The sequence below is a fragment of the Lichenostomus cassidix genome, chromosome 3 (genome assembly GCF_008360975.1).
Source record: "Lichenostomus cassidix isolate B80296 chromosome 3, HeHo_3.0, whole genome shotgun sequence".
In the NCBI taxonomy this organism is placed as follows: domain Eukaryota; kingdom Metazoa; phylum Chordata; class Aves; order Passeriformes; family Meliphagidae; genus Lichenostomus; species Lichenostomus cassidix.
The window spans coordinates 91079302-91105705 of NC_139483.1; the positions used below are offsets into that span (position 1 = coordinate 91079302).

Genomic DNA, 26404 nt, shown 5'->3' on the forward strand with positions numbered 1-26404 from the left:
ATTTCTCTGTATTGACAGTCAAGGAAGTCCAAAACAATTAGGACACTGTAGACACTACATCTGGTTACCACACGGAAACATATCTTCAATGTTTCATATATGCAATCCCAGAAAAGGCAGAGGTTAGCAAGTGGACAATAAAATTTCAGTTAGATCATAGAATCATAAAACCATAGAACAATCCAGGTTGGAAAGGACCTCACACGATCATGTAGTTCAACAATTTGTAAGAAAGGGAACCTAGATGTTTTTGTCCAGCACTCTGACCAGTCTCATCTTCAAAACCTCCAGTGATGGTGACTTTATCATATCCCTTGACTGGTTGCTCCAGTGCATGGTTGTTCCCTAAAAACATTTATTCTAATGTTAAGATGAAATATCCTCCAGTGCATCTTGGACCTCTTGCCCCTTGTCTTCTCCTTGCAGCTCCCAGGGAAGTGAGGAGCCCTTTAAGTACTGGAATACTGTGATGAGGTCCCCTCTGAGCCTTCTCTTCTCCAGGAAGAAGAGACCTAACTCCTTCAGTCTTTTCTCACTGGGTAGGTTCTCCAGCCTTTGATCATCTTCATGGTTCTCCTTTGGACCCTCTCCAGTCTGTCCTTGTCTTTCTTGCATTGTGGAGTCCAGAACAGGACACAATACTCCACGCACAGTCTGACAAGTGCTGAGAAGAGCGGCATGATTGCATCTCTATCTCTGGTAGTAACACTTCTCTGGATGCAGCTCAGGAACTTATTTGCCTTCTTTGCTGCAGCAGTGCTCTACTGATTCATGTTCAGCTGGTCTACTGCAGTAGTCTTTGGTCCTTTCAGCAAGGATGCTCCCCAGCCACACAAATCCTAGCCTATAGCAGGCTCTTTTAGTTATTGTAAGACATATGCAGGACTTTGCACTTGTTTTTGTTAAAGTTCATACTGTTCTTGCTAGTCTACTCTTTCAATCTCTCCAGGTCTTTCTGACATGTCAGCCTCACCACCCTGTTTAGTGTCACCAGCAAACTCGGTGAGGGTGCTTTCAATCCCACTGTGCGAATAATTTCTGAAGATGTTGAAGCAGTGTGGGGACCAGTATCAGTCTGAAGGAGTTCCACTTGTGACAGATAGCCTGCCTGAATGATACCATTGAATGTGGCAGTGATGAGAATTAAAAACTAGTCTCATTTATTTCCCACACTACAATAGGATCCAACTTCTCATCTTATTGAATATCACCCTTTAAGGAAGTAAAAGACTGATATTAAATGTTACTAGATCCTACAAAGGAACAGGACTGCCAGGAGGTCAGTTTTGTTAATTAAATAGTATAATAGTCATTATGACTTAACATCCGCATTCTTACAGGATACCTTGAACATCCTTAAATATATTTCAAATTCTGTGTGAATACTGCTGAGGAATTCAGTTGGTGCCAGTAGCTGCGTGAGCAGCTGCAGCTCAAGCTGCTCATGGAGCTCTGGGTGGTGCAGCCTGAGGCAAGAGGCCTTGAGCTGCCAACCCCTTGCAAAACAGAGGGCTCAGGGATGTGTGGCTCAGCCTAGTAAGGGGACACTCAGAGACACAGCAGAAGCTGAGTACTCAGGAGGAATAGATGAGGCTTTTGTGAATGGTGAGACTGCCTGGGTGTAAAAACCCAGGGGTTTCTTGGTTGGGATTATCCTCAGAGGCACCAGGTTGAGCTGTTCCAGCGTAACTGCACTGTGAGTAAATGGCCTCACGGAATGAGACATCCAAGATTCTGCTGTAGGAGAGCTGGGGTGGAACTGGTGAGGAAACCTGGTGTGACTATGTGAGAGTGAGGAGTGCAGGGAGTCAAACGGGCACCCCAGGGGTCACTGGAGCCACCCGCTGTGAAGGGGCTTTGGTCCCTGAGGTGAAAGTCTCTGGTGGTGGCAGTGTGACCACCCTGTCTGGATGGTCAGACAGGGAGGTTTCCTTAACAGACACTATGAAAAGTCCTCCTTGCAGGAAGATGCTTCACTGTTTTCTGTACTCCAGGGTAAATATTGTGTAATGTTAGTGCTCTGTACTGTCTGAATTGCGATACTTTGAGTTTCCATATCAGACAGTAAACACCTTCCTTAAAGACCAGCTTGTCATCAAGATTTTGCTTAACTCGGTTTTAGATTTAAAAATATTTACCGTTTCCTAGTTTAGATGGTAGACTTAGGAAGAAAATTCTTTTCAGCATTTCTTTCTAAGCCCAAGTTTCAGGCTTATACCTTGGCTGCTCACAGTTACTATAGAAACAGAAAATGCCCCACAGGAAATGAGAATATTTCTTATGCATCCACCATTGAAGTTCATTAGCTACTTGATACTGTCTTTGAAGGTAATCATAGAAAATGATGTAATTTTTAGCCTCAGTAGATCTTTCAGCTTTAGACAGTAGAATAAGAGTTATGTGGTATCATGTGGTAATAAAATCAATATTGTGTCAGACTTAGCAATTCCAGTGGCAAAAAATGTATCCAGGGTTAGTGATAAGCTTGTTTTGTAGTGCACACTATAAAGTCAGTAGCACACAGTTTTGTTATAGATATTTGAATTAGGAAAAGCTACTATGTCTTTTCTTTTTAAATTGTGGTGTACCTACTTCTTTCTTTCCTGTCATATGCTCTGAATTAGCATAAGTGGTTGAAATTTTATTGTGGGAAGAAGGAGTGGAATACACACAGAAAAAATCTGGACTGCTTTGTTCTGTACTGCAGGTTTTATATTAAAGTGGGGTAACAGGCAAATGGCAGTTGAGCTTGTTCTCATAATCAAATGCTTTATTTATGTGATTTTTTTCCTGTTTACATATTTTTTTTCTGTCCAAGTCAAAAAGATTTCATCTAAACGTGATGGGATCTTGTTTGATTGCACTTATGTAGCCTCTTATGGTTATGACTTGTAATCAAACTTTTCTTGCAACTTGAGGAGAAAACAAGGCAGAACATAGCAGAATATTTGAGATTCCTATGCATATAATGAGGAGAAAATAAGCCTGTCTGATTCAGTTCTGGTTATTTCTTTTCAATACAGAACTCTGGTCAGCATGCTCAAGTTTATTCCATAACTTTTATTTTTCCAGGTACAACTGTGCCAGCATTGTTGAATAGCACTTCCAATCAACTTTACCTTCATTTTCACTCTGACATTAGTGTGGCAGCAGCTGGTTTTCACCTGGAATACAAAAGTAAGACTCCTTGTTTTTTGAAACTTTCTCAGGAAAAGCATGCATAGAGAAAGGGAAACAAATATTTTACAATATTCTTTTTGCTTGCTTGCTTGCTTGTTTTTTTTTCTTTTCTGACTACCAAGCCTTGTATAAATGATGTCTAGTAAACTGAAATTTTAAATGAAGTGACATTTGAAATTGCTGGAAACCAGCTTTCACAAATTAGCAGCATATAACAAATCAATCTGCAATTCATAACAACGTTTTTAAAATGTGGAGTTTAATACTGGTGTGGGTTTTCTTATTTCATCTTAGTTCTGAAATTTAGGTAACCAAAAAAAAAAAAAAAAAAGTAAGACAATTTCCCTGCATGGAAGTAGATAAAACCAGAGAAGATAACATAGTTTTTTCCTATTTATATGTGCATATATTTATGCGTTGCAGTTCTTTCCTTCAAATTATTTTCTCTCAACAAATTGCTGTGATTGCAAAAACCAACATTTTAATCCCAGAGCTACAAGAAAATACAAGAGTTATTTTGTTAAATCAGTGGTGGTATGAGCAGAATAATCTAAGAATTTTCATGGAAAACTCTGCTATATGTCAACTTTTTATATGTTGTGTGAGAAACTTCATTCTAAAATCAGAGGTTTAGCGTTATAAGCATAGTGGATTACCTCACATAATGATATTTAGTTCAAACACACATTTTTATTATTGCATCTCTCCAAAACTTAAAATACTATAGAAGAATAGTAAATTCAGTACGTATGCTTGCATAGCACATGTGATTTTAACTGGAAATAAGTATTGCTAGGAATAGTCTAGTATTTAAATAGTAATATGGTAAGTTGACAGTCTGATGAGTGCTTTGATGAAGGGCACAAAGTAAATCCTCTTCAACTTTTGAATATGAGCATGCTCTCTTTTTTCCCAAAGGCCATTCAAGAATTTTCTTGAAAATGGAGTTAGCTTTTCTATTAGATTGAGTCCAATATCAATGTCTAAATATGGTAATGTTGTTTTTAATATTTTAAAGAAGTTGTCTTGGTTTGAAAGACAGGTGTCTGCCAAGAGAGGTTGAACCCTCCCTTAGAACAGAGAATGTGATTTTTTCCCCTCCCTCCAAATTTTTTTAATTTTGTAAATCAAGGGCTTTTCAGGCAAAGGTATGGGAAAAAAAGAATATCAGTTCTTTACTAGTATCTATAAACAAGCAATAACAATAATAGCAACCACAACTAGAACCAGAAACCAATAGCAGATGACTTGTGAGCTGCCGAGCCTTCTCCCGTGTGGTGCAATCACGGTTGCAAGCAGCAGGGGCGCTGTTGAGCTCCCGGCCGGGCAGGGCAGGTGCGATGACTCCCGCGCGGCTGCAGGTGGCGCTGTGGCGCAGGGTCAGGTCAGCCTCAGGTAGCTAGTAATGGCGGAGGGCTGAGAACCGCGGAGGGCAGCGAAGCAGCTCGGAGCAGCAAGAAAGCAGGGCAGCAGGGGCAGGTGCTGGCTCTTTCCCGGCCAGCCAGCGAGGCAGCAAGGATTTCTGCAGTCACAGCAGACGCCGTGGTCTCGTGCGGCAGAGGGCGGGGGCAGGCAGCAGAGACAGCTGGGCTCCCCGGCAGCAGCCGCGAGGAAACGCAGCCCGGGGAAACGTGCCCTTCCCAGTGGGAAAAAAGGTTGAATCAAAGCTCACCCAGCCAGAAGAGAAAAAACAGGGCACAGTTGGATTTCCTCTGGCCACAGCCGAAAAGCAAAGAGCAGCCTTTCCTCCCAGCGTCCGAACCACGAGAGAGCGTTCCAAGGGCCGGCTCTTCCCTTACCGTGCCCTGCCCAAGCCCAGCTTTTGTCTTTTACAAAAGACTTGATGGCTCTAAATATCCAACTATTTGTTGCTTAGTAACAGGAATGGGAAGAAATTCTAAATGTACTCAACCCCCGACAGAAGTACACATAAGTAAATAAACATGGATGATTTTCAGTATGTTCTATTGAGGATTGAGATGAAAAATTGTAAAGAAAATATAAAGCTGCACAGAATTTTGAAAGACTAGGTTTTCAGCTCATAAAAATATTTTAATCTAACTGTAGACACAAGACAGTCCTATGTTTTCATTTAATTCCCTGTATAGTTCAAGCATTGCAAGTATGTAGGGTTTTATAAAATGCAATCATTCTAATGGTGATGTAGAATGAAAATATGAATGCTACTATGAATATTACTAATGCAGGAATTTTTTTAGAATCTGCTATTTTGACAAAGTTCTCTTTTTTTTTCTGGGGACTCCTCCCCCCAGTTGATTATCTTGTTTTCATCCTCCAGCCTTTCTCTTTAACCTACAGTGAAAGTATAATTCCATATGAAGCATAGAGAAGTACAAATTTCTTCTAGGAAGTCAGACAATGAACATTTAAAATTTTTATCTTTTACTGTATCTGTTTTATTATCCCTGTGACTCCTGAAAAAACCCTGTTCTGTTAACAAGTAAAATCACTTAGATTTATACTTTTGTTTGTCTCCTAATTGCCAATTTCACAACTGTGCTCTGTTAAAGCATCTTTAGGACTTCAGTGGTGCTAATATTTCAAGGCCAGTGTTTCTTAGAAGTGAACCTCAGTACAGGTCAAGGTTGCAATGTTGAGCATTCGGAGCTTAGTTGCCTATTTTGTTGATAGTCTGGCAGGAAAGAAAAAAATTGTTTCTTACGTGGCTGTATGGTCTCTGCAGGGCTTGCAGGAGTACAGGATATCCCTCTGGGTGTCTGAATACCAAAACAGCAAGAATTTACAGGTTTATATTGAGCAGTCACATTTTCAAATCAAGAAAAAAGCAGAGAAGGAAATACTTTTCTGTCCAGATATTGCTAGTGTTTGATTATGAATTCTGAAGCCTTTCACCATTTGGTCATCTAATGATTGAAGCAGCATCTGAAAAATAAATACCTTTGGTTCAGAAATCAATCTAAAATTTGGAATAAAATGTCCTTTTGCTGAAGCATTGTCTTGCTGAAGAAAACACAAAAATGTCACCTATCTGGGAAGAAAACCATCCAACATGAAACGCTGTGTTGTAACATCAGATACTTTTGATGAATGCAAAAATAAAAAGGAGAGCTAAATTAATAGCCACAGAATCATAGAATATGCTGAGTTGTGGGAGATCCATCAGGATCATTGAATCCAACTCCTGGCCCTGCACACCAGCGTTGTTTATTTGTCTCTTGGTTCTTTCTGGATAAAATGCATTGCAGATGTAACTTTCAGCTATAATATAAGAGGGCTTTGTTCAATTCTTTCATCTTCTTGTGGAAGTGGGGGTCCTCAATATATTCTTTTAAGGCTATTTTACTTATTAAGACAAACTAATAAGTCATTAGTTTGTCTTAAGATTTGTGTCAGCATTCTAATTACCAGAAAAAACGGCTCATTGTCGCTGTTGAACCACTAACAGAGAGAAGTCCAGGTCTTCAGTGGCAAATATATATTTTATTAATTAGTTTCAACTTATATAGAATTTTAAAGGTCACTCAGATTGGTCGGTTCAAAACCTCCCCCCAGACTGATTGGCCAGGCTTGAATCACTCATATCTTGAGACACTGTTTCAACAACATCCAGACTTTATCTTTGTTTATAAAACACAGGAAGAAGAGAGAAAAATTTCTCATGGGAAAAGTCTGTGCTTGCCACAGTCCATCATTCTGGTTCAGCTTGTATTCAAATATTTTGTAAAAAGTAGTAGAGCACTAAGATCAAATGTAAAAAGAACATACCACTGTTGTAAGCCCAAAAACTTAGGGAACCAGACATGTTGCTTAATTCTAAAACATTTTAAGCATTTCGAGAAAATTATTTAGGTAAATGACCTTTATTTTAAAACTTTGGGGGATGAATTGTATGGGACTCTGAGCAACCTGGTCTAGTGAAAGGGCCCAGGGTTGGAACAAGATAATCTTTAAGATGTAGAGAAAGTTGCTGTGTATTCATTGTTCCTTGAGTGACAAGAATGATAAATTGTTAAAACAAAGACCACTAAAACCTTTTCGAAGCAAACATCCAGTAAGAGAGTGTTAGTCCTGAAACAGTTAATTTCTTAAAGTGAACACTTTAATTTACATATTGTGGTACCTAAAACTTCACACAGTATTCAAGGCGAGGCCATACTGGTGCAGAGTAGAGCAGGACAATCAACTCCTAAAAAACATTGAGCAATTAAAAAGTTTCCAAAGGAAGGCCGTGAGGATGCTGAAGAGCCTTGAGGTGAAGCCATAAAAGGAGCAGCCGAGGTCACTTAGTCTGTTCAACCTGGACAAGAGGAGACTGAGGGGAGACCTCATTGCAGTTACAACTTCCTTATGAGGGGAAGAGGACGGGCAGACACTGCTCTGTTCTCTGTGGTGACCAGGGACAAGACCTGAGGGAGTGGCTTGAAGTTGTGTCCGAGAGGTTTGGGTTGGATCTTAGGAAAAGGTTTTTCACCCAGAGGGTGATTGCACACTGGAACAGCTCTCCAGGGAAGTGGTCACAGCACCAAGGCTGAAAGAGCTCAAGAAGTGTTTGGACAATGCTCTCAGGCACAGGGTGTGACTCTTCGGGTGTCCTGTGCAGGGCGAAGAGGTGGACTCCATGATACTGATGGGTCCCTTCCAACACAGTGTATTTTATGATTTTATGGTATAATTCTCTAGTGAGAAGACATTTAGGAATTAGAGCAAATACAATTAGTGTTCCAGCTACAGATATTAACAGAAAAATGTCCGTTCACAATAAGAAGCTGTTGAGCACAGAGAGTCCAAATTTGAACTTCAGATCCAACATCAGCAGACTACAGCAGGGATAGAAGACACAGTGTTTCATTTAGCCTTACCTTTTACATATGTTGGAAATTATAGTAGATGAAACTGCTCTAGCCTAACCATTCCGGTATTCTGCAGAACCCTGATGTCCTTATATGAAAAGTCTTCATAACAGCATTAGGAAATGATAATTATTTAGGACTATTCCCTTCATCCCAAAAGAAATTCCAGGGAGCAAGGAGCAACAGAGGAGAGTGTCCTTAAGTCACTACTAAATTATTTGCTTTTGATAAAAATTATGTCTCTACAAATTGTACATAATATTTTAGAATAAATGGATAAGTGTTTCTACGTAGGAAGATATTTTCACCAGTGTAAATGCTATAAGCATGCCTGGATTTAGATCACTATGTTAGGGAAAACAGCTTTACTTCAGTAAAATATATTTCGTTTGCTATCACTTGATCGCATATCTTTTATTCCACACTGTTTATTGCTGCTATGAAGTAACTTTATAGAAATTCATAAATAGTTTAACAAAACTTCAGCCACTGATGACAAATTATTCTAATCATAAAAATTTCAAGATAACTTAAGTATTTGAATAAGTATTGTTTTACTTCTTGAAACATTTTCTTCCTTTTAACAATATGTCTTCCTCTTGCCCTGTTCATTTTCAGGTTCTTTCTATGTATATCTTTATTTTCATGGGAAGGATCCTGGACAATCTGCTCCTGCAAAACTACGTCTATGTCTAATCTAGGCAATGCATAGGTTTATTCTAGCCTTCAAAAACACACAAGTCCTAGAGTGAATAATACAATACTGTCACTTACTTTTGGATGTTTTTTTGTTAGACATCAAGAATGTAAGAGTTCAGTTGCCCAAGTTGAGTTGTCTACTGAATTTGTGTGCTATAGTCAGATTGATGACTTAGACTTCTTTTCCCTTTGTTTATTTGTTATTTGTTTGTTTTGTCTTTTGTTTGTTTGGTTTTTGGTTTTGTTTTGTTTTTCAAATCAGATACACAAACTTAACTTAAAAGAAATAATTAGTCACTGCCTTAGAAAAATTTCACTCTGGTCACAATATAATTTTAAGTACTGTGGAGGGCTGCTATGTGGTGTTTCTTGCCATTTCAGAAGGATTGTAGGGTTTTAAACTGGTTGCAGCAGCCTATGGTAAACAAAGCAGTAAAATATGCAACAGGTAACTGTAGAAAAGATGAGAATTAATCATTTAACTAATCCTTCATATGCACGTGGTAGAATAAATACGAAACATAATTGTTTTCACAAACACCAGCAAGTCAAATCAAAGAGTGCTTTGTTGCATTCCTAATATGTACAACAGTAGGAAGAATAAATATTCCTGTTATTTGATTGAATTCGTTTTAATCTAATGAACAAAGGAATCAGCTATCCAAATGGTTTGTTTTAGAAATGTGACTCTTTAATTCAATTGCATTTGTGGCCACTGAGCTTTTAAGCTTGTTCTTAAAATCTCATTTATTAATTCAGTGGTAATTTAAGTATTTTCCTTAATATACAAACAAATGAAAAAACAAAAATTCTGGAAATGAAGAGTGTTTGCTCAGCATGCTGCTTGAAATTCTCAATTGAAGTCAGGTTTGTTTTAGTAAGAACTGAATATATGCCAAATATTGATATATAGGTTTAGGCATAAATATCTCTAAGTATCTATCTGTCTGTCTATCTGTCTGTCTATCTAACTATCTATCTCCAAATGTAGGGATTAAAATTAAATTTTTCAGTAAAAATCTTGTTTCAAGCAATCAGTGTATTAATAAGTGTCATCTCTCTCTATTACCCTGAATTAGGATATATAGCACAGGTCAGCGTCATTCATTTTGTAAGCTTCTAGTTTACTGCTATACCAAGATGGTGGAATATGTATGAGAACATAAGCTTACTTTTAATCACCATCTCCTTTCCTGAAGCCTCTCTATCGTGTCTTTTCGAGTTATAAAGGTTCTTGGCAGCTGAAATAAAGGATTCACTGCTAAGGGGACTAGAGAAAAATTGACTGTCTTTTGTAGTACTTCTCTATCATGAAGATCTCTAATAAATTCAAAGATAAAAATCAGACTGGAAGAGGAGAAAATATATTCTTTGAAGTAGCATATTGTATTTTACTGGTCCAGATTAAGATATTTCATGCAATTTGATTTTTAATGTAGCTCTTCAGTGCAACAGTCTTTTCTTTTTCCCTGTGCTAAAGCAGGTGTGAATCATAAACATGCCATTTTTAATTTAGCAGGTCCTGATCCTGTCAGTATATCTATGCAGCTTACTAGCTGTTGACAAGAATCTGACCTCCCTGCAGTAACTCACTGAGATAAAGACATTTTCTGGGCTGGTGTCTGAAGCATGAAGTTTTGAAAGGGACAGCTGGGATTTTGATATATATCATCATCAAAATGGAAAAAACAATTCACTCCAACTTGATGTTTGTAGTGTAATAAAGCATAATATGTTTCTGTTAGCTGCATAGGGGTGGGAGGAATTCACAAAAGATGACTTTTGGTCCAGCTGTCAAGAAATTCTTGTGTTGTCCAGTTCACAGCTTTCTGAAGTGGACACTAATGGGCATTCACATTGTCAGATGTGCCAGTAAGGATTTTCTTTCTGCCAGCAATGGCAGTGATGTTTGGACAGAATTTGAGGTAATTGCAGGCATGGATATAATTATGGAAATAAGGCATATTTGTCTTATGCCACAGCAGAGCCAAGAAAGAACTTAGCAAACAGTAAGTGGAAGAAGGTCGGGGAGAGGGTTATCACTCTTGACATTGATGTGTTCTCTTTTGTACTGCATAGCAGAAGCTGAGCTCTGAAAAGTGTGCACTTAAGAAATCCTTGTTCCTTTTTTGATTGCTTGGACTTGACATTTAACATGTTTTCCCTTTATTACTGACTGTTCACATACAACCTAATTTAGTAATATATTTCAGAGTCTCTGAATATTTAAGTTTCCTAGTTTATCCCCAGTTACCAAAATTCATTTGCTTTCCCTGAAGAATTCTTTACATTTCTGTGCCTGTTCTAACTAAACCAGTTTTCTAACTAAACTAGATTATAGTCTGTTTAAATTCTGTATGCTATTTGACCAGTGATGGAATGAACTATATTACAAGCACGTTATTAGTGTTTTTATGCAGCCACTGTTATAACTGTTTCTGTAACTCAGAAAAATATGTAAAAGTAAGTTTATTCATATTTCATTCATAAGCCCACAGCCCTGTTACTCTCAACATACAGGAATGCTGAGTGCCAAAATACAAATTTCTCGATGACAGGAAGTGAACGTCAAATTTATATTCACAGAATTCAGCAAGTACAATTCTATAAGCAGTGTAGTCACTATGTATTTGTTAGGTGCTTATTTATTTAATAAAAGTGATCTTGGAGCAGATATTTTTAAATTTTACTTTCTGTTCAAGAGTGAGAAGGGTGAGAAAAAGCAGAAATAAGGGTTGATTTGCTTAAGTGAACAGCAGTCTATATAGGGTACTTTGCTTTATTGAGATGAGGCATTACACTTCACTTAATGCTGAAGCAAAGTTTGTATGGATGCAGATCACAGCTATTTAGTACATGTAATCAAATGAACTTTCCAGACGCGGATGTATTTATGGTATTGTGGAACACAGACTGGTTGACCAAAGGAATAGTAGTAGTTAACTTGCATCAAAACCAAAACCGTTGAAATTAATGATAATATCTTCATGATTTTTTTTTAACATTACAGTTCCACATAGTGACCACACATGAAATTCCTAGTGGCCATGTGAAGTCACCATAATATAATTTGAAAATTTATTTTATTGGAAGAATATCAAAATTTGTAAATTCTGTGATAAAAATTCCTGAAAATTTTTAAAGTAGTTGTAGATACTTTCCTAAATAATACATTCCAGTACATAAAATAACTACTTCAGGGAGGTCCCATCCCATTGCTTGAAACTATTAAATAATTCTTTATTTGCTAATTTGAATTTTTTTTTGTTGGATACCTCTTACATAATTTGTTATGAAGACTGTACTTCATACCTTGATAATTTTCATTCAGAATTAGAATGGCTTGTGCATTATCTTCATTCGCAATGAAATACAGTAAAACTCAAGGGCACAGGACAAACAAGGATCATACAGGATCATATAACTTATTTCCAAGAAAGAAAAAAAATATGGCACAGCAATCACAATTTCTTGTGAAACTGTAAAAGCTATTTCAAACTTCCATGTGCTTTATTAGGAAAAGTATACTTCAAATAAAACATGAGCTGCAAAAGACTGGAATTGTGTGAAGTATGAAACACAAAACTTTTATTTGTGCATTTAATATTTGTAAGGCATTTATTTTTGAGTGATGAAAAGTAGATTCATAAAGGATTATGGCATAAAGTTAAAATCCTGTCTGTTTGAAAATATGTGATCAACATTACCTATAAGAAAATTGTATTTCCCTGGAAGGACTAGGGTGTCAGTGAGTAATATCAAATATTGCTTCATGATGAACTGTCTATAGCAACTGACTCTAAAATGTCATGTATCAGAATAAAGTCAAATGTCATGCTATTTCTGTACTAAACATAGTCCTGTTGCACTTAGTATCACCAAACAGGTTAGATTTTACAGAAAGACAGTGAGAGTACTAGTCCGTTTGGTTTTTTTTTACACAACTGAATTGAAAGATGCACAGGATCACATTCAGAGAAGTATCATGTCTCTCTGATTTTTATGGAATTTTGTGCTAATAAATTCTCAAAATATCTTCTCACACATTGTGAAAATAATTTCCATTCTGTTTCAGCTTCTAAACCTCATATTTTAATAAAATATAACAGCTACATATTTATGTTTCAGTAGTAATTTTCTCAGATAAATAAAATCCATAATTAAGATTACATTGTAGATTGATTTTTGACTTAATTTTTTTTTTTTAACATTATACGGAGAATGAGATTCTGTTGTCAGACCATGAACTTACAGACTAGTATTTCTGGTCCTTCTGTTTGCAAAGAAAATCTTAGAGTTCCTTAATCTAATCTTCAGTTTCTCAACCATCTTGTTCATTTGGAGTATTTTTTGCTTCGTTTGAAAAGTTGATATTTAATTTTCAGTAGTGCTGACTAAAAGACTCCTTAGATAGGCACACAAGGGGAGAAATGTGATATGTTCTTGACAAAAAGCTGAAGTTTGTACTTTAGGTTACCAAGTTTAGGTAAAAACCTATTGAGAAGGTACTAATCATGGAGAATCTTTGTGAAACTAGTCTTTTGTTTTCTCACACCTGGCTTAAAAATAATTAAGAACAGACTGTCCAGTCACACCTATGCAAACATTTAGTGTTGGGCTAAGAGTACTAAATTTCTATGTCAAAACTTCTTTATAGTTAGTGGAGTTGCTTAAAAGTAAGGAATCACCAATAAGTTCTGCTAATTTATTGTTGGAAACAGAGAATATGCATAAAGTATGCTCCCTCTTTCTCTGTCCACTTCCTCCACAAGGTTAAGAAAGGATTAAAAAACCCCAATAAAACAAAGCAAGCAAACAAACAAAACCCAGGCTTTTTAACCAACTAAAATTACAATACTGTTTTGGAGACTATAAAACCATGTAGTGTGTCATAGCAATGTGATCTAGTAACTGGTACAGTCACAGTGTATAATCTTTATGCTTCAGCCATACCATTGTATTCTGCAAAACAGTTCTGAAAACTTTCTTGTTTTAAACAAAATTTCAGTTTGTTGAAATGAATTTTTAATTAATGTTTTCTGAAAAACCTATAATTCTGTGGAAAGAATTCATTAAGGCAAAGAATATCAATGAAGACCTGCTGTCCACTTACCTGTGTTTTTCCAATCTTTGTGTTTACTTTCTCCAGCTGTAGGCCTTGCTGCCTGTCCAGAACCAGTAATTCCTAGCAATGGGATCAAATCAGGAGATAGATATATGGTGAATGATGTTTTGTCATTTCAGTGTGAGCCAGGATATACATTACAGGTATTTCTTTCTTTCTTTTTTTCTTTGAATAATACACTGTGGAATAACTGCAATAAAATGGCAAGAGACCCACCCAAAACATATTCTAATGAAGAGACTGTCGTGTGTACGTAGAGGTGGTTTAAGCAGAGCCTGAGTGCTCCCATATTGTAAAGCTATGAATGTGTGGCATTTCCAGCCCTCAATAAATCTGGGCTGGCAAATCTTGTCTTAGGCCAACATACCATCAAACAGTAAAGGGCATCAAAATGGACATGGAAATAAAATGGATAAAATGTTTTCTCTAGAAAACTGTTATAGTACTATGCTATAGAGTACTGTGTTTTTCCTTTGTGGGGAGTGATTTATCTACGTGAAATTTTAACCACAGTGGTAGAAATATTTTGTGGTATTTGTATTCTGCTCATGAATTGTAGAATTTCGTTTCTCAAGTAAATTTTATTCATGCTAAATCTACTCTTAAAAATCTTTCAGGGAAAGAAATACTATAAATGAGCTCACTGATTGGGGATGTTCTCTGTTCACACACTGGTTTAGTTTCCCATGGTAGACATATGATTGAGATGCTGTTTGTAAATGTTTCAGCGCTATATAAATCTAAGACTGAAAGCTTTTTTTCTTCCTCAGTTTCTCTAATTTTTTTATCTGTAATCCACCACTAGTACAATACATTGAAAAGACCTGAGTTCAGAATCTTTTGGTTGGCAATAGGTCCCATTTGAGACAGCATGAAACCTGTATCAGAGAAAGCAAAGCATCACTTTGCATCACAAAGCATCACAAATCATCATTCTGCTCCTTACAAGAATAAAGTTCCCCATCTGAGGACTGCCAATCCAGCATTCTCTCAGCTTATATAGGATTTTTCTTCGGTCTCCATATTCCTTACCAATTCTCCTAAAATTCTGGCAGGATTCACACTAAGCATCTTACCTCTAGGCTGGCTGTGGAACACCTGCACATGAAAGTCTCTCTAGATAACCAGGAATATGCTTACCTTTTCAGTCATGTATGGCTGGTATAGGTCAAGTATTTAAATTAATCCATTCTCTTTACGTGTTACATGACTTGAAACAACCTGCATCAGGAGCATTCCATATCCATTGCACAATGATTTTGTTATACTAGTGTCCTGCTAATTAGAAAACATTCAAGACTTGAGCACAACAAAGCCTACTCTATCCACCCTGAGGACTCGTTGCTTATATAACAGTTTGAGGAGTGCTTAAACGCCAGCTGATTGTTCATATATGAACTACTTAAGCTTTTTCTTTCAAAATTAATGTTATTTTGAAAATACCTAATGGTATAAACCCTTTAACTTTTGGAATTTTTAACTTTATTTTCTCTATTTCATCTTTCCCTTACAGTATCCTTTGTAGGTAGTATGTCAGTAAGAAAATGAGAGATTTGGTAACATTTTTATGGCATGATCCCTTCCCAAGGACTATCTGTCATTAAAGCTTGACTCTAAAATAGGTTCAGACTTTCATTTAAAGACTTCTATTGAGCCATTAACAGTTTTCCATTTCAAAGTAGCATTAAACTACTTTGCATTTCATCTATATGATGAAAGGACATATTATGTGGCTATACCTGTGTTGCTATAACTGAGGCAAAGGTATCGGAACTGAAATTTCATCTTCAGGACTATTTATTTGTTGGAATGGGGTGCTGGTATGCTTTTGGTCTAGCTGAAATATAACAATTCCGTAATTATCACAAGCCAGAGACTATTCCTTGCAGGCAGTTTGCACTGTGGTACTTTTTTTGGAGATTAATTGAGAAGAAAAATTTACAGAGGTAGATATACAAAACATTGTCCATTTGCACTCAAGGCTAGAAAACAAGCCCACGTACTTCCACTGCTATAGGTGTAGCTTATATGTAGTTAAATGGTCTTTTTTGTATGCATTGAGGCAAACTGAGCATTATTCATCCCTAGACTCAGGACAGTCTATTTTAATGCAGAATCTATCTGGAAGTCAACCTGTAATAAATATGGTTACACAGCAATAAATATAATTGTATTTTAAGTGTGATTGGATTAAATAAAAAGTGATCTCTTTTTTCCTTTTTTTGAGAAAGATTACTATTTTGAATATTTGTAGAAAAGTAATGTGGAATTGTTTATATATTTTTATTCAGTTCCACTCTGTGGTAAAAGGATCAAGATCTGCTGGTAGGGCTGTTATGTAATTGTTGTTCATATAATTGCCACGAGGCATTGTTTAGCGCATCGTTGCTGTGATCCAGGTCACTGCTTCTGAGCTGTTATGACTAAAATACATATAGGCAAACATCTGATTTTTGGCTAAGCTTATAGCAGTGATCTGATACAAAAAAAAGTGAAAAACTAACCCTATAATGGTTTCCTGTGGAGATGGTATAACATCTAATCCAATTTATTTAATCTGAAAGCCAGCTATCTAATCTCAATCAGCTGTTTAGACTTTGTGACGCTAGAGATAAACAGCCATACACCTCCAAGGACTGATTAATACTGAGATTTTTTGCTAGAACAGGAATTTTGCTCTTAAAGTATTGTCATTCTTCACTCATATCAAAAGGTTAACACAGGTATCTAACGTCAAACTGCTTAGATTTAGTGGGGTAACCTCTACTTGTATTGCCCATTGTATTTCAGACTTTTATCCCTACCTTTTTCAACTAGGAAATGTCTAAGTTTTGCATATGGAAAAAAGGACATCATTATTCTGTTTTAATTACATGGATTAGAAATGGATATATGCTCAAGATATGTATTATCAAATATTCTGTCCATACTTAAAATAGTACTGATGAAATATTGACATGGAGTGATAACAGTAGAAAATGAATACTTCAGAAGTGGCTGGAATAAGTACAGGAAGCCTTTTGAAGATACACACTGTTAGCCCTGGCTTGATGTTTTGGATCTATTCTTACTTTAAAAAAAAATCAGAAATGTGAGTTCATAAATACAGTATTAGTGTAAAGCAATGATGCATTTGTGAAGAAGAGATAGACACACAAAACCCCCCCGATCTGTATTAAAGCTTAATTTCAATAGGCTGTGTATATCACTGTCATAAAATCATATAATGTCTTTTATCTATATGCAGGTCTTATCTGTAGACCTTTAATATGACTAACTGCACCTTATTTAATATACTTACAGGGATTCTATCATTAAATACTTTCCTAAAATTTCATAGCATATTGTTCCTTAGCTGTATATATTCCAACTGAAAACCTCTCCATACATCTAAAAATTTAATAATATCTGTGGAATCTGACATATGTAAAAACTAGTTTCATGAGCTTGTCTAAGTGTAAAACAAAAGACTTTGAATATCAAAATTCAATAGAAAATATTTTGAATATTTCAAAATATTAATGAGAATTGCTGTGCTGTATGGACTCAGCTGTAAGAAAGTGCATACATATCTATGTATATAGCATGTTACTCAGATAGGACAAGTAAAAATGGGTCCAAATTAAAAAGAAATAATAAGAAAAATAAAGTTCTGTGAGGCACAGTATGTTTGCTATTCAACAAATATAGATCAGCATAACATTTCAGAGTATTTCTTTTTTGTTCACTCTAGCTGTGAATTTATCCTCAGTCTTTAGAGAACATATTCACAGCTAGCAATAACAATCAGATGTGGATTAGTTTATAATTGAGACTTACCAGAAAAGTCATAGAGCTCAAACTACTACCTGGAGATGCATAAGAAAGGTAATTGCTAGCTGTAGGATTAAGTGTCTCCCCACAGGAGGGAACTTTAAAAGACTGAAATCAGAGTGTGCGCTTGTTGGAAAGAGGCTTGAAGCCAGAGGAATCATTTAATTTTATTTTTCAAAAGATCTTTTATGGGCTATTTTACGTTTTTCCTGACTGTGTAGTTAAATTACGGCTTCCCCCTTGACTCACATCAGAAACATGCAATCACAGAAAACTAGAAAAGGAGAATCAAATAAAACAATGCAATCACGGAAGACTAGAAAGAGGGCATAAAACAGGAAGTATTGCATTAATTAAATTATTCAAAACCTCATCCATTTTGAAAGTTACTAAGATGACACTGTGAGTGCATGCACATTTTTTCCTTTAGAAAGGCTGCTTTTAAGAAAAAGATTTTTATTGGAATATCAATTTGTAGTGTTTTTTGAAGAAAAAGACTAATTTATTTTTCATTATTTTGGTGAAAACTGATCTTTTTCTTCCTTCCAATTTTCTGAATGTATTTCAGTTTGGCTTTCAGAAACTGATTGCTTAAATATACTTAACTAAATGATTAATTAAAGTACTTTTATTCCATGCAATTCTGTATGAACTTTTTGCAAGATAGTATGTAAACATTCCAAATGATGTGGAAGAAATGTCATCAAATGGATTTTCTTTTACTGCCGTTTACCTATTCATTCTTTTTCTTATTTTTATGAGACTATGATTTCTATAGGCAAATAATATTTAAATAAATCTTCATATTATATTGATAAGATATTCCGCCTTACTAAATTTTAGACTCTTAATACACTTGATAAAAATAAAGTGGGAATGTTAAATGAATTGCACAAGTTCACATATCCAGATCATTAAAACAGAAACTAAACTTTGTTCCCAGTCTCACGTTTCAATCTTTGTATCAGCTGCTTTCAGTTCTGCCAGTTTATTCATCTTTCCCATTTCAGCAGCAGAATGCATAACCTGAGTGCCTCAAAGGACAGAACTGATAAAAAAGACTTTTTGTGCTACTGTTAGGTTTTCAGTTTGGACTTTTACTAGGGAAAACAAAGCTGGGAGCATTTTGTTCCTAGGCAGTCACCCTGAAGTATGTGGGATTAGACTTTGCAAGTTACAGCCATGTCTTGTTTTACTTCCTGCCACCACCAAGATTCTGCTTGGTTCTTGTGATTTTTTAAAAAAATAGGCAGAGTAAATTAAACACGACAGCTAAATAAAGAGACATTTGTACATCTATAGCTGTGTGCCAAGATGTTGCATGTATGCAGTGGGAGAGGTCAAGGCCTGCTGATACTTGTTGATGACAGTCTTGGCATGGTCTACATTCAACATCTGTAGCAAGTGGATGTGGAACAAATTCCTTTCTGTGTCTGTACTACTCACTCAGAGCAATGGTTGATTCACTCTGGATTGCAGCCTCAAAATCAACCTGTATGCTTGCATTTTGGATGGAATACACTGGAATTCAAACAGGGAGTGAACTAATTAGACCATATGAATTCACATAGTTTGCTGCTTCTGTCTTATAATCTTACTTTTATTTAGTCAAAACTGTGAAGAATTTTTCAAGTTATAAGAGGAAACGTGTTTTAGAACATTGTTCCAATAAAAAAATTAGGAACCTGAAACCTGAAGTATTTGAAAATAGAGTTTCATTCAAGTAATTATTATGTAGTTGGCTGATATAAGAAAAGACACTGATTAGATTATCCAGGAGCTCCTCTGTAGCTCTGTCTTTCAGGAAAGTCCCATAATCAGTATCTGTAATCTGATATTTTGCCCTTTCCCAACAGGGCCGTTCTCATATTTCTTGTATGCCAGGAACAGTTCGACGCTGGAACTATCCATCTCCTCTCTGCATTGGTATGGAAACTTACTTGTTTTCAGTTTTCTGACCATCAGTCACAAGAAACTCCTGACCTTGTTATGCCTATTGTTCCTCAACTTAATTCTGCTTCATTCAAAACTTTTTTGAGTTTTCATTTGTGTATTTGAAATATGGGGGGGGGAAGATAATTTTTTCTCTATGTATAGTGTATATGCTATTAAAAAAAAAAGTGAGAGTGGGCAAAAAGGAAAACCCATATGTTTAGCTTGTCCTGAAGACTCTGCTTTGAATCAGACTGAATCTTCTTCATAAAGGAGAGGAAGTTAACAGATTCTTTTTGCAGGGTGCTCAGATTGGAAAACCTTCTCAGGAGCAAGTTTTCTCACCTAGGAAATTTCCCAAAGAAGCAGGCAGTGGAAAGCAACTTTGAAGCCAAGCCTTCAGGAGTGGTGGAATGAAAATGAGTTTTAGGAATCCAGAAAAGGCTGGCTCTTTTCATCTGAGAAAGCTGTTAAATGATGCTGAGTTGAAAAGTAAAGCTAACAAGCATTTTCCTTTTAAGTAGATTTAGACCTTAACCAAACAGTTTTCTCTGTGTAGAAAATAATCTTCTGCGGTATTGTTTCTTGATTAGACAAAATTTAAGAGAGTCAAGATTCTGCTGTATTTTGGCATGCTTATTTCCAGGAAAAGCAGGAATTGAGGGGTGAGAAGCACAGGTCCATCATAATGTTCTGTCACTTCAGCTTTGAGATACGTTCTTCAGTGAATGCTTTTAATTTTAATATTCAGTTGGCAAAAGCTGTTCCCATTAGTTTCATATCTAAGAGGAATTCAAAATATTGGGATGATATTGAACAACACTAATGTGAAATGGCTTTAAAGATTCCTTGTCAAGTTGAGCCCATACATTATCTTGTATTCTCAACTTTTAGAGAAGCAGTCACTTCTCATTGATATGAAAGCAGTGTGTTTCCTTCAAATCAGTTTTAGAAATTAAAAATGTATTCAAGGAGGTGTGTTTTGGCCTTTGGGCACTTTTGTTGTTTGTTTTCTTTTTGTGGTAACCTTATGTTTCACCTTGCATATTAAACATAGTTCCTTTTTGCAAACATTGAACTCATTGAATTATGAAATTCGGCTATCCAGAAAGCTAAAATACCCCTAAGAAAACCAACAAACCCTTAAAACACGATCCCCCCTTTTCTCCCACTTCTAACACTTAAAATAGTGATTTCTATAGAATGCAAGCCAAAATCAGTACAATTATATAACAACAGACAGTATCACAGTATCACAATTGTGTTATCAGGTCATGTTGTCAATGTAATGCCTGGCATGAAGACTCACAGGCCTTAAAGTAATGATTCCTCAAAAAATAAATATAATTGAAAATATTTTAATTTGATTTCTTGAAGTTGTTCTTGCTTCATATTACTGTCCTAGCATATGTCTAAACTCAGGCACCTTTTTTGCAGGTTGCTTCACATATTTATAGCTTAGCTTTATGTCATCCTAAATGATGCAAATGGGTTTTTTATTTCCAAACATAGGAATTTGCTGAATAGAAAGCAAAGAATAATTCTGTCACGTAGCAAGTCTTTCCTCTTTCTGAATTTAAAAAACTGTGGTGGGCACTTTTGTTTGTTTGTGGGTTTGTTTTTAAATTCATGTGTAATTTTGGTTATATTGAGTAATAGATCTTCTGCTGCATCATGGTTCAGGATCATAATTCAGTTTAATTCCAGATTTGTTCCTCTGATTGTGAAACATATCTCAACATAGCACCAGACATTTTTAACAGTAATTGCCAAGCTGAGACAATGGGTTGCCTGGTCTGTATGTGCAACTGCACATTTGTAGTTATATTACAATAAACATATCACATTAAGTAAAGAATTTGCTCTAAATCAAATTCTTTTTTCTTCCTCCTTCATGAGGGGTATTTTGACTGTGATACATTTCACTGCTTTTAGGTCACAGGAATAAAATGGAAAATCCATTTTTGAATTAAGCATATGTCAAATACTAAGAAATAATATGAATAAAAGATACAGTGATTTTCTTCTTGTTTTTAATAGCTAAATGCGGTGGAACACTTACAAACATGGCTGGTGTGATCCTGAGCCCAGGTTTTCCTGGAAATTACCCCAGTAACTTAGATTGTACATGGAAAATTTTATTGCCTATTGGATATGGTAAGTAAACTTACATTGGAAGAGCAACTATTTATAATCATCAGATTTAAATATATATATAAATATTGTGGTTTCTGGTGTGAAGTAGATTTTATCCAGTGAATGTATTGTGAACTCCTTACATAATTATTTCTTATTTTAGATATGAAAGTTATTGGCAATTAAAAAATACATCTTTGCCAAAGCAGCTTGTTATTAACTCAGCCTGTCTTGGAAACTAATTTCAAAGCAAATGAAATCTGTGGCATGAAGATACATCAGATGAAATAAATAATGTGACTCCTAAATTAAATTATGGTCTTTTGTTCTCCAAGTGACTTTTTTAACAGCAATTTATGTTTTATTAAAATAGACAAAGCCTCACTTCTAGAACTACAGATTTGGTTAAAAGCGTTCTCAAACCCTATTCCAAATCCTAGATTACAGTTGCCAACTTAAAATCTTTCTAGGTTTACATTAAAACTATTGTCATACAGAAGATATCTTCACAAATAAATAACAACTATGTTAAAAAGGTAACAATGGAATCTGTAAGTTCATGTATACAACATGGTCTTCTATCATTATCAGAAATAGGAAGGGCATAAGTTTTCTTGCTGTGAAACTTCATGTCCCATACTGCAAATTCTATGTCAATGCTCAATAAAAAAACTAATTTAAAAACTTGTTACTAAATTTCCTATTCTTATCTGAGGAAATTAGTTTCTTTTCCATGTTCTCCATTTTCATTCATAACTGGGATTTTTTTAGTGAGATATGAGTATGAAATACTTTCATAGTATTTTACTAAATTAATCTGTGGAAATACTTTGCTGCTGTTCAGAATAGTGCCCTTTATCAGTGAACACCTGGTAAAACTGATCCATCGTACTTATGGATAGCCTTAGTAGCCTTAGATGTCTTTATAGTTGTAGGAGAGCCACAGACAGAACATCCTTCACTAGTTTTGACATTCTACAGCTACACTTGCAGGAAATATAAATGGTAAGCAACTTTTCTGAAGCAATGTCATTCTAATTGGGTTATTACAATACTGCCTTTGAAAAACAGCCCTTCATGTTTCTCAGAGTTGCTCTTTTTCTTTAAGCTTTTCCATGTAGAAAATGTTTCATGAATTAATTGCACAAGAGCATCTTGTATCCTGTTGTTATTCCTCTCACTTCTCTGAAAGTCTCTGGTGGTGGTAATTCTAAGTAGAAAAGATAATAGTTCTGTTTAGTAAGGTATTTAACAGGTACAAGGTGTTCGTAGAACTGATCTATCATTGATTTCAAAAATACTACAAAGGACATTTTTTACCATAAAGTTCATACAGTGATATTTTCTCCCAAGTATTTGTTAAAGAATCCACATATTATATCTTTATATCAGGATTAGAAATTGTAATTGATGTGGTCTTTCACAAAATACTTCTACTGAACATCTTGGATATTATTTTAATTAGAAGTAAAAGCTTTTCTACTGAAAAGCTGTTTGTGTACATACATTCTATTGTATCAAAACAATTGTGTGCTTAAACAAAGTCTAACAATAAAATTGTTGGAGGAAATGTGTCCCAAAGTGTAGTGCTGTCTTCATTACATGAAAATATATCAATCATGTGAAAGAAGACACTACTAAAATCCAAGTATTTTTAAGTAGAAAATACAGATTTTCAAGTGAGTTGTTGTGATTTTTAAATGATCTCAGGTAGGTATTAAAACTAACATTTGTAAAAACAATTAGCTCAGCTTGTCATTTTCTTTATTCAGAATACATTCAAGTGAGAGAGGAAGTGCTGTTGAGATTAGAGCAGGAAGTAATATAATTATAGTTTGACCAGATAATGAATTATTTTGTGTAGCTATCTGTTGAATTCCATATAATCTTATTTAAGAAAATGTTTAGTGTAGAAAAATTTTTCTTTGACATATCAAATTGACATTGGCAAATTGTATAAACCTGGAATTAAGGCTTGAGGGACACATACAGTGCGTTCTCTAATTGAAATTAGCACATTTAGCACATTTGAAACTACTTTAGGTAGTTTACTTTTTTTTTTTTAATTTACTAGTAAACCTACTTTTTTACTTTTAAAATACAAAGCCTTTCTATACTGAATATATACAACTAGACACAGAAATTTCTTAGAAAATATATTAGAATGATACAGTTTTAAAGGTACTGTACACCTCATCAGAGACTGTTTCAAAACAGTAGATTACTTTTATTTAAACACCTAAACAATTATTTGGGCTCAGTGCAAATATGCCAAATTTGATTATCTGCTTGTCACTTTCACAATTTAGGTATAACATTAAGTGACTGCTCAATTCTTTATCATTTCTATGGTGCTGACATCCCATCTTTGCTGGGAATCACTAGCCACTGATACCAAAGTCAAGATGTTTCCAGGCTGCTTGGTGTCTTACCTCAACTCATATCCTGAGAGCATTGTGAAATTAGTGACTTCATTGAAGTCAGACTAAACAATTCAGACATCATACAGAGATGGCTGATATATTATGATTGATGTTCAGTGTGTACCTCTCTATTGATACTATTGGATTAAGTGTTCTTATTCAGCAGTTGAAATACTTGTTCTCAATACCTCCTACTTTGCATAGGTCAGAGAAAGTACTAGATCTAAATATCCCATATTCTTAGAAATGTTCTGTAAAAAACAGTTTATTTGGTAGCTTATTGAACTTCTCCTGTAGATACAATAGATTCAATCTTAAACCACTGAGGCAAAGAAATAAGCTATAAACAAGACTGAGTGAATTACCCTGGTAATCTATTACCCTGGTAATTAATCTATAATGTTCTCTCCTGGAATGAAGAATATGTCTCTACTACTAAGAATGTCAAGCAGAGTTAAGGCATTGAATATTTCACGCTACTTTGTGGGCTCATTCAATAATTCTGTTTTATTCCATTCCATCTGGCTCTTCACAGTCTACCAGTGCAAAGTTAGGCCCAATAAGTGCAGCAGCAAATTATTTTGAACTACTTGGCTTTGAAACCAGGGATTCATCCCTCATTTCTGTTTTGATACAGTACGGATGGTAGTTTAAGAAGACTGGATTTCAAGTTCTTAGTCCGCGTGAAGTAGTGCCAGAACTTCAAAACAGCTCTTCCCACGACACTACGCTTATACTTTGAACTGTTCAGCATTTTTTGAATGCTGAAAGGCCTTGTTCAAGCACGTGATTCCCAGAAGGGGTTTGTGGTAAATTCTCTGAAGTCCCTGTCATCAGTCTGGAATTCAGTGCCTCTTACAGGGATGCATACAGGGTAGAATAGCTCTAAAGACTCACTGGCCGAAGCTGGAGGGAGGAGACAAGTATGGGTTTAGACCTGGGGAAGGAAAAATCAGGTAGAGTAGACAGCTGGAACTAGGTAGGTGGGTAAAATTCTGTCTCTGAAAGGTTGCTCTGTTAGTAACCTCCCTGGGGGCTGAACTGATTCTGAGTCTCTGTGGGAGGCCCTGGCCCAGATACAGGGATGCTCTTGTGGCAGAGTCCCAGCCATGCCATGGCACAGCAATATTTGGGATTTGCCTCTACCTTAAGTCCTTCTGTAGATTGGTTTAGGCATATGAAAAATCCCTGGTGTCGACTTTGGGACTTTATGGCTTACTTTCATTTTTTCCTTCGTGTGTGGTTATGATATTTATTGGCAACCAAAACAATTAGAAAATCAAACTCTTGTGTTACTTAGTGGCTATTTCTTTAACTTAAGCATCCCACTTTGAATACTGAGTAAAATATAAATGTAGAGCCTGTAACAACTATTGTAATTGTTTTTTTTACGGGCTGTTGTATTAAGCAACATGAGTTACAAAATTTTTCTTTTTTTCTCAATGCTGCAGGTGCACACATTCAGTTTCTGAATTTCTCTACTGAAGCAAATCATGATTTCCTTGAAATTCAGAATGGGCCTCACCACACCAGTTCTATGATCGGCCAGTTTAGCGGGATGGAGCTCCCATCACCCTTGCTAAGTACCACTCATGAAACACTTGTCCATTTTTATAGTGATCACTCAGAAAACAGGCAAGGATTTAAATTGACTTACCAAGGTAAGTATGAATTAGCACAATGATCTTTATGGTTAGAAAGGAAAAAAACATTTTAATTGGTTTTTATTATTTTAGAAGATATGTTTGGCATATACTCTACAGCATTTTAAAATCTGTGGATTGTTGAGCACATAGGTTGGAATTTTTAAAACTGAAATTGTGTTGAGTTGGAACCTTTGTTCTGTTGGTGTAAAAGCCTGAAAACAAGGTGATGTTATTTGCCAAAGGTCGCCAAAGACCTTTCCATCCCATTAAGTTGTACTGTTACCGAACCATTCTACTAATATTCACTGTCTTGTTTTCCCATTTATATAATCTTATTATATTTAATGTAATGGTAAGAGTTATTTTAAATATTCAGGTGAAAAGTTTTATAATGCCTATGTTATGTATTTGCAGTCTAGACTTCTGTGAAAATCACCAGGAAATGATAAAAGGCCAGATAAAACACACTCTGTATCCATTTTCAAACACATATAATCAGTATTTCAAAATTTGATTTTTTTGCGGCTTTTTGCTGTTGGCTTTTTTCTTCATCTTCACTATTAGTTTGCTTGTGTGTTTGTTTTCCCATTAATGACGATAAAACATCATTAATTTGTG

At 35.6% G+C, this 26404-nt stretch overlaps 1 protein-coding gene across 1 annotated transcript in view; it reads left to right on the forward strand.

Moving 5' to 3' along the window:
* CSMD1 (CUB and Sushi multiple domains 1) overlaps positions 1-26404 on the forward strand; it is a 1097029-nt gene that overhangs the window by 940486 nt on the left and 130139 nt on the right. The window contains exons 37-41 of the mRNA XM_085056685.1: positions 3073-3177; positions 13861-13979; positions 19506-19575; positions 21622-21738; positions 25592-25801. Coding sequence (XP_084912811.1) covers positions 3073-3177; positions 13861-13979; positions 19506-19575; positions 21622-21738; positions 25592-25801 — 621 coding nt within the window. The remainder of the gene's footprint in view (positions 1-3072; positions 3178-13860; positions 13980-19505; positions 19576-21621; positions 21739-25591; positions 25802-26404) is intronic.